This window comes from Crocuta crocuta, unplaced genomic scaffold (genome assembly GCF_008692635.1).
Source record: "Crocuta crocuta isolate KB4526 unplaced genomic scaffold, BGI_CrCroc_1.0 scaffold457, whole genome shotgun sequence".
Taxonomy (NCBI): domain Eukaryota; kingdom Metazoa; phylum Chordata; class Mammalia; order Carnivora; family Hyaenidae; genus Crocuta; species Crocuta crocuta.
This window is the reverse complement of record NW_027531318.1, coordinates 5,399,970-5,412,161: the sequence shown is the minus strand read 5'-3', so window position 1 is coordinate 5,412,161 and position 12,192 is coordinate 5,399,970. Positions and strand designations below refer to the sequence as shown.

At 45.8% G+C, this 12,192-nt stretch overlaps 1 protein-coding gene across 3 annotated transcripts in view; it reads left to right on the top strand.

Annotated features, from left to right (window-relative positions):
- The window catches only part of SVIL (supervillin), a 122,619-nt gene extending 110,716 nt beyond the window's left edge, over positions 1-11,903 (top strand). For all 3 annotated transcript variants that reach the window (XM_077771714.1, XM_077771713.1, XM_077771715.1), the window contains 8 exons: positions 1,381-1,486; positions 2,300-2,507; positions 3,846-3,979; positions 5,755-5,910; positions 7,471-7,614; positions 8,647-8,771; positions 10,676-10,831; positions 10,930-11,903. In XM_077771714.1, the coding sequence (XP_077627840.1) occupies positions 1,381-1,486; positions 2,300-2,507; positions 3,846-3,979; positions 5,755-5,910; positions 7,471-7,614; positions 8,647-8,771; positions 10,676-10,831; positions 10,930-11,016 (1,116 nt within the window). In that variant the 3' untranslated portion in view covers positions 11,017-11,903. The remainder of the gene's footprint in view (positions 1-1,380; positions 1,487-2,299; positions 2,508-3,845; positions 3,980-5,754; positions 5,911-7,470; positions 7,615-8,646; positions 8,772-10,675; positions 10,832-10,929) is intronic.
- Positions 11,904-12,192: the final 289 nt, after the last annotated feature.

Below are 12,192 nucleotides of genomic sequence, written 5' to 3'. Positions count from 1 at the left end.
CTTTATTAAGCTTTATTTGTTTCCAAAGCACTTACCACTATTATCACTACTTAAAACCATGGCCGTAGTCATTTTTCATTTCATTTACATTTGTGTTTACTTACTTGTTATTCCCTCTTTCCTTAGAAGAATGAAAGAGACCTTTGTGCTGGTCTAAGCCACCATTTTAACGTCAGGGGCCAAGATTTTGTAAACATTTCTTTTTCCTGTTCAGATTACCTTTGCCCTGGGCCCCATCCTTTAGTAATGAAGAGTTGACCGTAGGGTTTGGAGAAAGCATGATACCATGGGCAGATAATCTTGGACAAATAGTTAACAATAGCATGAGGGAAGAGAACAAAGGAATTTTCTCCCAGACAGATCAGGGCTCACTTAGCCTTCTAGATTCCTAAGAACCAATCCTCTTCCCTAAGAAAATACTTAATACACATTTTCTACTGTAGACTATATAATAATTGAAAATAATAGTTAGTGACCATTGCATTTTAATTTATCCCTAATAGTGGGTATTTTCAACTGCCTTTATTTTTGTCAAGGCCATGTTTCAATCATGCCTTCAAAATCACCCTTAGAATTTTGAGTCCTATCCTCTCTAATTTGAGTGGTCCGTTTTATCAAGCCAGTGGATGTAAAAACACTTCAGACATATAAAACACTGCCACAAAATGGCACTTAACTATGCAAAATTGGCCCTGAGGCTGATACGTTAACTCCTGGTGGGAAATGCTTCCTACCTTTTGGTTTTCCCCGACTGCCAGGCTCAATAAACATTTTCCTCGTTAAGGGAAAACGTGTAGCCAAAGTGAGAGTGAGTGGGGTCAACCCCAACAGATTTACAGGCAGCTAACACCCAACGGAACACAGTGTTTCACATGTGAAGGGGAGGCTGTGGTCAACAAGCACAACGGTCATGAGTAGACTATGGAAAAGGTTGCAAAAGACAGAGTTCTCCCATCACCCCCACCCCTCCCCACCCCTGAGTTACTAAGTGGTCAGTCGTTCGCACTGCTGAGAGCTAGACTTTGTTTAAAATGCATTTAAATCAATCATGTTACCTCTATACCATGGAATACCATTAAAATGTCAAAACTCGTGTTTTCAACGTCTCTGACCTCAAAGCAACAGGTGGAGAAAACCGGGTATTCAGTAACAAAGGACAACAGTCCTGCCTTTGTTCGGGAAAGATATATACCTGAAAGATACTTCGAAAGGAAAGCTGTGCCCTAGACTTTTCATAGTGCTACTCTTTAGATAATAGTATCCTCGCTGGCTTTTGTGGGCACTTCTTGCTATTTTTCAGATTTTCTACTAGGCACGTATTCTTTTTTAAGGCTTTGAAAACCAGTACGTGTTACTTAATGGACTGTGTTTCCATTGAAGGTCCAGGTTCTGCAGGGAAAGGAGCCCCCCTGCTTTCTGCAGTGTTTCCAGGGGGGAATGGTGGTGCACTCGGGGAGGCGGGAAGAAGAGGAAGAGAATGCGCAGAGTAAGTCTCTGTCACTGTTGGAATAAGATTTGTTTCCCTCTCCCAGGAGATGTTTTCATACTGGGGGTGGGTGCGGGGTATTAAGGTAAGTTTCCCTTTGTATAGCTGTGTCTTTACCCCTGAAAGCCTCCTCATGTTTGCCTGTTTGCCTTACAATCCAGCTTTATGGGGAGCTCATAGCCCCCACCCCTCCTGTGGAGTTTACGTAGGACCCTGTGTACAGGAGGCTGGGAGGTTACTTCCCCTCAAACTGAATCCCCACAGTGACTCTGTCTCTTTTTAAGAGGGAGGAAAACTTCAGTGGGCCATCTATGATAAATTGGATGCTGGCCGACAAAAATCTCTTAAGCCTCAGAACCTCTTAAACTTACCTGAGTATTTATAAATGTTATAAAAATGGGTTTTCTGGGGCACCTGGGTGGCTCAGTCGGTTAAGCGTCCGACTTTCGCTTAGGTCATGATCTCGCAGTTCGTGGGTTCGAGCCCCGCGTCGGGCTCTGTGCTGACTGCCAGCTCGGAGCCTGGAGCCTGTTTCAGTCTGTGACTCCCTCTCTCTCTGACCCTCCCCTGCTCATGCTGTCTCTCTCTCTCTCTCTCCTAGAAATAAATAAAAACATTAAAAAAAAAAATGGGTTTTCTATTTCGTGAACATACTTCTGATGCCAAAACGATGTGCCTTCTGGGCCAGCGGTGAGCTGGCCGCTGCTCCGCCTGAGTCACAGGATGGGCCTGAGTGGGTGGGCCCAGGATGGGTGGTGGTGGCTGGTCCCAGCCTCACGCGTCCTAACTTTGTGCCGCTGCTGCCCCCTGCAGGTGAGTGGAGGCTGTACTGTGTGCGCGGAGAAGTGCCAGTGGAAGGGAATTTGCTGGAAGTGGCCTGTCACTGTAGTAGCCTGAGGTCCAGGACTTCCATGGTGGTTCTCAACGTAAATAAAGCCCTCATTTACTTGTGGCACGGATGCAAAGCCCAAGCCCACACGAAGGAGGTCGGAAGGACCGCAGCAAATAAAATCAAAGAACAGTGAGTGTTGTGTGTGAGGGCATCTCCCAGAAGGGGGCTTCCCCGTGGGGCACAGGCTGAGGTGAGGCGGCTACCCAGGGCCGCCAGTAGAAGCCCCGGCGTACTTCAAGTGACTTCAGCAAGGGGTGGTTACAAATGTGGTCAGGGGCCTCGGACATTCCAAGTGGCTGTGACACACATCTCCCTTCAGGCTTCCAGTGTGAGGGCTTCCCCCCTCACGTTCTGAGGATGTACCTGCCTCGAAGAAAAGCAGAGTGAGGAGCGAGGGAAGGTGTGAGTTTGAATTAAAAGCCTGGAGTCCTTTGTTACTTAAAGAGAGCGAATTTCAAATCTCTTTTAGGGGCTCAACGTTTTAGTTTTGCCAGAGCAGTGGAAAGTCAGAAAGCAGTTAGCTAAAGAAAAGTCTGGGAGACCACCAACTGGGTCAGACTGTAAGATGTCCCCTTTCCAGAGGACAGCAGTATTTCCGCATTCGCCAAGGCAACCACTGAGCCACTGGCCTGCCTGCTAGGCAGGGGATGCCTAGCGTTTCCTCAGGCTGTCACCCGGAAGCACGCTGGGAGCATGTGAAGCATTTCCAGGGCCACAACATGCCACCAAAGTGTAATCTGGTCAGATCCATTCTCTGGGTACCACAGCGGTGCAGGGTGGGCATCCTTCCCCTGCGACTGCTCTCAAACCCAGCGCTACGAGGAGAAGGTGACAAGGAGAGAACGCGGGCCAGTGCCCTTTCAACGGGCAGATGCCAGGGAGCAAAATGCCTCATCTCAAAACACTGTTCCTTGTGCCAGTGAGTGGGGAGGGGAGATAACTGGCCTTCGGTGAGGTATCCAAAGGCATCCCCGGCCCCTTGGATTCTCCCTTTGGACCACTGAGAAAAAACAGGACAGTGAACTCATTCACTCTGCAGGTATTACTCAGCACGTACTTGGTGCCAAACACAGATTTAGGGACTAGTGAACTAACCCAAATCTCTGTCCCTATGAAGCTTAGATTCTAGCAAGACAGGACAAGGAAGAGTAAATATCACACATACATATATACATACATTTTATATCTATAAAAACAACTTCTTCGTTACAACTTCTACGTAATTATACATTCTTCTCTAAGGGCCAAGCACATCCCTCTCGTTGCCCCCCCACCCCCCCACACACACCTTCATAAACCACAGAGCATGTCTTTGTTAATTAGTAAGAATTGTTTCAGTTAGGAAGAAGAGAGATGGTGAACTGATCTGCAGATTTAGTCTTAATTCCATACTGCCATCACTTTCAGGGCTTAAAAAAACAAGCAAACAAACAAACAAACAAAAACTACTGGATTTTTTTCATGCAGATGCCCCCTGGAAGCCGGACTGCATAGTAGCAGCAAAGTGACAATCCATGAGTGTGACGAAGGATCCGAGCCCCTGGGATTCTGGGACGCTTTAGGAAGGAGAGACCGGAAAGCCTACGACTGCATGCTTCAAGGTAATCCAACGTTGCATAGCTTCCCATCACTACATCAGTACGTATTACTATATTACCATATCTGTGCATATTTGTTGACCATGTACTATGTACAACACCCAATGAATCAAACCTAGGCTAGGTCCTCAGAGGCTACAACCCAGTAAGGAGGCTAAGTAACATGCATGACTAAGTATAATGCCAAATAAAACTCTGGTGTGTCACAAAAGACGTACAAATGAAGGACGCTGAGAGTTAGAAAGAAAAACAGAGTAGTTCCACCAGGAAAATCACACACGGCTCCACAGAAGACCCAGCACTTACACAGAGCCTCGGAGGGAAGCAGGACTTGAAGAGATGGAGGCAGAGAAGAGAGAAGCAAATTCCAGTAAACCAGAGGAGCAATGACACAATGTGACCCTGTGGAACGAGATGCTTTCCGGTTGGCCCGCATCCTGGGTACAGGGACATAATGGAGTTCACACTAGAGATCAGGTCAGTTTTGTATTAAATACACAGAACATAGATCAACTTAAATACGGATTGACACAGAGGGAAAGCTCACAGGTATTAAACAGTTTAGGATGAGCCAGGCACCACCCAAGCACCGGATCTACGTTATCTCAACGCGCACAACCTAACGCCACCATGTTTCTTCTGATGAGGAAACTTAGGCACAGGGAAGTTCATCAGCTTGCCCAAGGTTGGACCACAGCAGGGTATACTCCTCACCTCTCAATGTTCATGAACGTTTACAGTTTTTCCTCATGATGCATATTGATGACGGAAAATGTCTAAAAGTACAGAGAGGTTGAAAAAGAAATGAAGTCCCTTATAATCCTCTCTCGCAGAGATAACCAGAATTAACATTTCTCTGTGGGATCCGGACATCTATATTTAAGAAAATTTTGGACAGCAGTACACAGTTTTGTAACCCAGGTTTTCCCTTTATTATGAACGGTTGCTCAGGTTGTTAATATCTAGACTTTTCTGGCCACGGGGCATTCCATGAGTACGCTATATGCCATTTTCTATTTAACCTGTCTCTTTTGGTTGGAGAGACATTTCCAGTTTTTCCCTATTCTGCAATAGAGATGTGAATAAAGTTAAAACAAGTACCTGCATTTATTTCTAGTTAAATTCCTAGATACAGAACTGCTGTGGTAAAGGTAGGAAAGATTCAGGGTGCCTATCAACAAGGGTGCCCCCAAACATTGGCACCAAGTTCCATACTCACCCAGCAATACACACAGGAGAGTATGCGTTCCCCAGAGGAGACCAGGCACCTTACCTTTTCCTCTTTGCCAAAATGGAGGGGGGGCGGGGGGAAGACTGCGATCTAAGCACTATTTTAACTTAATGTTTTAAATTGCAAATACTGTTAAACACTTTATATTTGTTTTTAATCATTTGTATTTCTACTTTGGTGAATGTTTTCATTTTTGCTTTTTTGCACATTTTTACTGAGATGTTCATCTTTATCATATTTCTTTATATACTAAGGGCATTAACCCGTTTCCACATTTCTCATTTTGTCACTTGCCTTTTCGTTTGGTTTGGGGCTTTTTTGCAATGAAATTGTTCATTTTTATGCTGTCAAAGCAGAAGTCCCTTTGCCCTTCATTCCTTCTAATTGTGATTAAAAAGACCTTCCCTACCTCCAAGGTCAGATAAATCTTACCTATTTTCACATGAAGGCTTTGGGTTATTTCATGTCTTGGGGTCATTCTCCAGTCCATCTGGGATTTACTCTGATGCATATCGTGTCCTCAGCTTTGTTCTCTTTTCTTTCAAAGATCCTGGAAATTTTAACTTCACACCCCGCCTGTTCATCCTCAGCAGTTCCTCTGGTGATTTCTCAGCCACAGAATTCATGTATCCCGCCCGAGACCCCTCTGTGGTCAATTCTATGCCCTTCCTGCAGGAAGATCTGTACAGTGCGCCACAGCCAGGTATGCCGTGGAACAGGTCACGTGCTGAACCCCAGAGCGTACACCTCCCAGACGGCCTTCTTACTTTACTTTCATATTTACTATACGGTTTTTGTTTGCCAAGTACCCTGCCAGGAACTTTCTTAGGTTATCTCATCTCGTGTTCACACCTACCCCAAAGGAAGGGGACATCCACCATTTGTTGTAGTCTAAGAAACCGAGGCCCCGTTACTTAACTCACCCAAGTATGTCTGTTACGAATAGACTGAGCACAACCATGTCAGGCCTGGAATCTCAGCTGTTCTCCCAGACTCCCCTCTGTCCTGTAGCTTCATGGCCCGCAGTCGGCTGCCCCTGCTCCAGGCATCATGTTTGCGTTCAAGACAGAAAGAAGGGGTTGGGAAAAGGGCAACGATGGCCGTGTCTCTCCCTTTTATTGGATAAAGCAAAAGATTTCCCAGAAGCCCCCAGCTGACTTCTACCTACATCCCACTGGCCAGAGCTCTGTCACATGACCACCCTCCGCTACAAGGGAACCTGGGAAACAAGTGGCCTGGTGTCAAGGGGCTGGGAGTATCTGCTGAACCAGCCAAAGAACAGTGTTCTCACCCACGTCTTCTGATTCCGAGGTCAGGGCTGTATCCACTCGGCCCCCACCTCACGACAGAACCTGTTGCATGCCCTTGTTCTGGCTGGGACAGTCACGGTCACCAGAGAGGGGGCGGTACAGAGCCAGCCAGACTCCTGCAGTCGAGGCTGAGCCCTCGTGCTGTCTCCGCTCAGCCAGAACCTCGCAGTAACTGGCCCATGCCCCCCACCATAAAAGTTCAACAGCCGGCACTCGGGCCATCCTGTGTATTCACACGTTTCTTCCGGGGAGGCTGCTACCCACCGTCTTCACACTCCGCCTCAGGTGGACTAGCAACCTCTTTGGGGCTTTTCGAATGCGTGGTGTGGTGGAACCCTGAAATACATGTTAGGAAAGGATGCGGGGCAAGTTCTCAGCTGTTCTCCCAGAACAGTGCGAGACCCCCTTTGCTACACGGAGTAAGAGTCAGGCTGACAGTTTGACGAGGAGAAAAAGGGAGGAGGAAGTGTTAGAACACATCTACCCCTTAAAGCCTAGTTGTCTCACAAAGAACCAGGAACCTAGGAAGCAAACGCATATGGGGCATGCACATCGTGACCCATAGGGCAAGGGGGAGGTACTCTCCGTTTTTTAATATGCTCTTTGGAGATAAATAGTGCTTACAGCCCCTTGAGTGGCAGGTGCGCTATCCCTCCACTCAGCATGCTGCCAATGCCCGGAAGTGCACTCGGGGGCCTGCGGCTGAGGAGGGGCAAAGGGAGAGAATGTGGGGACAGATGCCACCTTTCTCTACCCAGAGGCTTTTCCTGATTGTATGTTCAGAGGGCTGAGGCATCGTGGACACCCTCCCTGGGGCCCAGCCAAGGGGACCCTGCACCCCCTGCCCCTGACAAAAGCAGCCTGGAGGGAGGGCATCCATTAGGTTTGGGGAAGAGTGACCGGAAGCATCATGGAGAAGCCCCTGATTGTCTGGTCTGTCCTTGCCCTCACAGCACTCTTCCTTGTTGACAATCACCATGAGGTGTACCTCTGGCAGGGCTGGTGGCCCATCGAGAACAAGATCACGGGCTCTGCCCGCATTCGCTGGGCCTCTGACCGGAAGAGCGCCATGGAGACTGTGCTCCATTACTGCAGAGGTGAGGCGTCAGCACCTGCGGGCAAGCCTGGGGCCCTCAGCTCAGCGACCAGCCTCAGCCCCTCCGGCAGGGTGGCAGATCAGTGTTTCCCTTCCCACATGTGCCGGCCAACCTTGATACAGCCTGGCAGACAGTGATGAAACCAAGTGTTTTCCTCCCCCAGTAATTTTTTGAGGCTTCTTAATTTTGAGATTAATTCATTCTTGACCATCACCATGAATGGGAGTTCATTTTTCTCTTTTATAGTACTGGGCCGTCTGATCGGCTACCCTCAAGATTTAAAGCTGTGTTGTGGAATGCCCTGGAGGGGTTGAGCCCCTTTTGCAGTCTGGATCATGGGGGCCTCCTTCCGTGCAGAGCCGCCCATGGTCCAGAGTGGAAAGTTCCCCTAAATGGGCTGGAAAGCCAATGGCAGCCTTTTTATCATGCATTATTATTTTTAGTGTGCTATCTACAAAGAAAGATCTATAGTGAATTCATGGCTATACCATCCACCTAAAATGTATAGTATTTTATATAAAATGAAGATGGCAGTAATTAATTTCTTATCTTAATTTTTAAGGTTTCATGGATTCGTTTCACTGAATGTGTACAGTTGATTTTCTCTTGAAAAGCTCGTCACTAATAAGTCACAAGTTCCCACCAAATGTTTATGTTAGAGTGATTTATAAGATGCTGTCATTAGCTGTTTAACTCACGTTAGGAAATCAGAGGAATACTTCTACAGGTGAACACACGAGGAAGAAAATGTCTCACCCAGAAGCCATGGAGAGAGGCTTTCTCCCATCCAGAGATGCAGAAGCATTTTGTTAGAGTCAGGTCAATTATATGCAGTTTTATGCATCCTTATGTGTGTAAACAACATTTTATATAAATATCATCCATGTGTTATTATGAGCTACTCACCACTTCCACTCTAAGCCTAAGGCAAGAGACCCAAATGAAGAAAAGATTTCAAGGGAAATCAGAGAAAGAGCAGGTGTTTGGACCCACACCCTGGGTGTCCTGATGTTGCCTTCTGTGTACCTCCAGGAAAAAATATCAAGAGGCCGCCCCCCAAGTCTTACCTTATCCACGCTGGTCTGGAGCCCTTGACCTTCACCAATATGTTCCCCAGCTGGGAGCACAGAGAGGACATCGCTGAAATCACAGAAATGGTGAGCGCGCTTTCCTCCCCCGTGAAGGTGGCTCTATGCCTTTCAGATTGTGGGTTGACTTTACCTTGTGGTAAAGGCATCCAGTTGCATTTTCCAAGTGAGAAAATGTTTTGTTTTTCTTTTACAACATGTTAACAAGTCTATGTAGAATTAGCTTAGGAAGAGAAGAAATCACTTGAACTATTTTGGTAATAAATCATTTGAACTATTTTAGGATTTTTCTGCACCTGGTGTTCAAGTTAAACAACTTAAAAGCAAAGGTGAACTTAATTACTCTGAAGAAGATACGTAAATAAAAGCTGCCATCTCTTCATCCTGTTCGCTAAAAGTCTATTGCTTTTCAAGGTCCGTGTAAGGCGCAACAAAATCCTCTCGTTTCAGACATTAACCTTGTGTTAGAGGAGACACAAAATAAATCTGTGATGGAGTAACCTGCTCAAACAATGAACTGAATGAATGTATCCTGAGTCACTCCTGATAAGGAATGTTAATAGTCTTTCATGAGACCAGCTGGTGTTAGCTCATGAAGCATCGATCATAACCTTTATTTACTAAAACCTATGATTAACCAGAACAGTATCATTTCCAACCACATAGGAAAAAAAAACCTACTACAGTTATGTAGAATTTCCTAAGTTGTGAGTTTTTAACATTGTTAAGGAAATAGGTTGGCTCCATTTCGATTTTCCTACTATGTAAGAGAGCTGCTTTTCTGGAGGCGAGGACACGGGTATTTTACTGGCGGTCTGAACGAGTTTGAACAAAGAGAGTTCGCCGCCACCTAACAATGGACGTGTAGTGAGTGCAAATGCCTGTTTCATGCCAGCTTTTCTGCAGAGCCTCACCTCTCTCTGTAAGGCAGGGGGCTCAGTCCACGCGGGGTGGAGCCCAACATTGAGAGGGCTCTGTTTACAATCAACAGGCAGTCCATGCCAGGGATCACGCGCCCCGCACCAGTACCGCCTCCTGCAGTGTGAGTTCAAGGCTGTAGTCATCGCTGTGTCCTGCCCACGCTGTAGATGCCCAGGCCGCAGTGGGTTGGGAGCATCTCGTTCAGGCTGGCGGGCTTCCGGCCAGCGAGGGCGGGCTTTCCGCACCAAGCTGTGGCAACAGCACAGTCCCCGAGTGCCCACTGTGTGCCAGGCATGACTCCAGGCCCTTTATGTGTATTTTCTCCCTTATTTTTACAACACTCTATTAAGATTCATCTTAGAATTATCTCCATTTTCCCAGGGAAGGAGCTGAGACACAGACCCCGGAAGTAGCTTGTCCTGGGTCTTAAGTGCAGGATTGCTCTAAAACCCACTCCTTGGCCACTAGTCCCGGGCCATCCTTGATGAATTTGGCAACCCTGTTAGTCATTCATTCCCGCCGCTCAGGAGGAGGACAGCCGATCTGGAGGAAGAGAATTTACCTGGAATAACCAGTTCAGAGTAAATGCGCAGAGTGGTGTTTGTTTGTTTGTTTTAAGTCTAGATTCCACAGCATATTCTAGATGCATTTTCTTACCTTTTTCTATTATGGATTAAGAAATAGGGCTGAAGGGGGCAGTGTGAATCCTCATAAGGTTATTTTAAAATACTTTTAAACAAATTCCATTATCTGACCGCTTCTAGTGTTTAGAGTTCAAATTTAATAATCTCAAGCCATAATTCACTCGTGTGATATTCCCCTCTGTCCAAGGCAGCTCCAAGGCAGGATTTATTTCGTGAGGTGGGAAGACATCTAAAGGAGAATTGTGGGGCTTTGGGGCAATTCCTTTCCATTTCAGAGCCTGCTTCCCCTTGAATGAGCCCCTCCGGCTAGGGCACAGACTGGACAGGGTCGTGTATTTGCAGGCGCGTGACAAAACATTTGTGTGGATGCAGAACATGAAGTTCTTTCTGCTCCCTCCTCTTCTCTAGGATACAGAAGTTTCGAACCAGATCACCCTCGTGGAAGATGTCTTAGCCAAGCTCTGCAAAACCATTTATCCACTGGCCGATCTGCTAGCCAGGCCACTGCCCGAGGGGGTTGATCCCCTGAAGCTGGAGATTTATCTCACTGACGAAGACTTTGAGGTAAGCATTTCTTCATGTGCAATGGCATTTAAGCAACACACATGGCTTGGGTGGGAGTCATTCCACTCACCCACTGGGCGTTTCCCCCAATTTTGCAGTTTGCACTAGACATGACCAGAGACGAATACAACGCACTGCCCGCCTGGAAGCAGGTGAACCTGAAGAAAGCAAAAGGTCTGTTCTGAGCAGGAGAGATGCTAGAAGGATCTGTCATCACTTTCAGTTGGACCAGAAACATGGCTATTTTCTGGGGGGACTGGTATTTAAAAAAAAAAAAGATTTTTTCATTAGAGTTTTTAAAACCTGAAGTTACTAGCTCTACAGCGTGTCCTGGATTTGTGTATTTTGTAAATGTTTCAGCGAACCCTTTGGAAACTCTTTCCATGATCCAGCAGGTCATGATAATAAAGGTGTCCCTGTGTGCACTTACGTAGCTGTTTCCCAGCAGCTGCTGTTGCACTGCCTTCCCGTTCTAGCTGAGCATTGCCTATTTTTTTTTTGAAGCAATTCTCTTTATAAAGTGTTATTTTGATAGTTTGTGGATTCAAAAATATATATATTTATATAAACACCATATAAATCAAATATGTATTTAACAAAGCAATATTATCCAATTCACTTTTAAGATTTGTTTTTCTTTTGGTGTCAAAATAATATTAAAAGGTAGACGGACTTGCTTCTGTGGAGTTAGCTCTGGCACCTCTCTGTATCTTCACACACAGCTCAGAAGTGTCTCCTGTGGCATTAGGTCTGATTTGTTCGGAGTGCTGCTTCCGGTGCTAAAATGAACAAAGAATTTGTACTTCCTGGCATGGGCTCCAAAGAATCTGTGCGCCTCCACCTTTCTACCTTAATATCTTCCCCAAAATGTATAGTGCCTTGTTTTTATGTACAGTTTATATACAGAAAAGTTTGCTCTGCATTTTTTGATGATGGTTTGACATTATCTCCAATTTTACTCTAAAACGGTAGACATAAAAAAAAAAATCTCAAATTTCTAATACCTGTTGTAAACATGAAACATGTCATTTTGCAATACAGGGCTCCAAAATAAAAGCTTCAAGAATAAACACGATTGATTCACAGCGAATCCCGAGCATGTTCCTTTCTGCAAAATGTTCTTTTTGTTCACGTCAACCTAGTATCAATACCTGGCCGTTAAATATTAACTGCTATAACTTTTTATTTAGTTTAAGGCAAGACTTTATGGAGGGTCATATAACTAAATAGACATTTGACCCATAAAATTAGTTCCCAGCACTATATTATAGACATATTTTGGCAAATCATCATTCAACAAAAACTTTTACCCTAAAATGATCTCTGAATCTTTTCAGAGGATCTCAGTGCCTTTTAAAGAA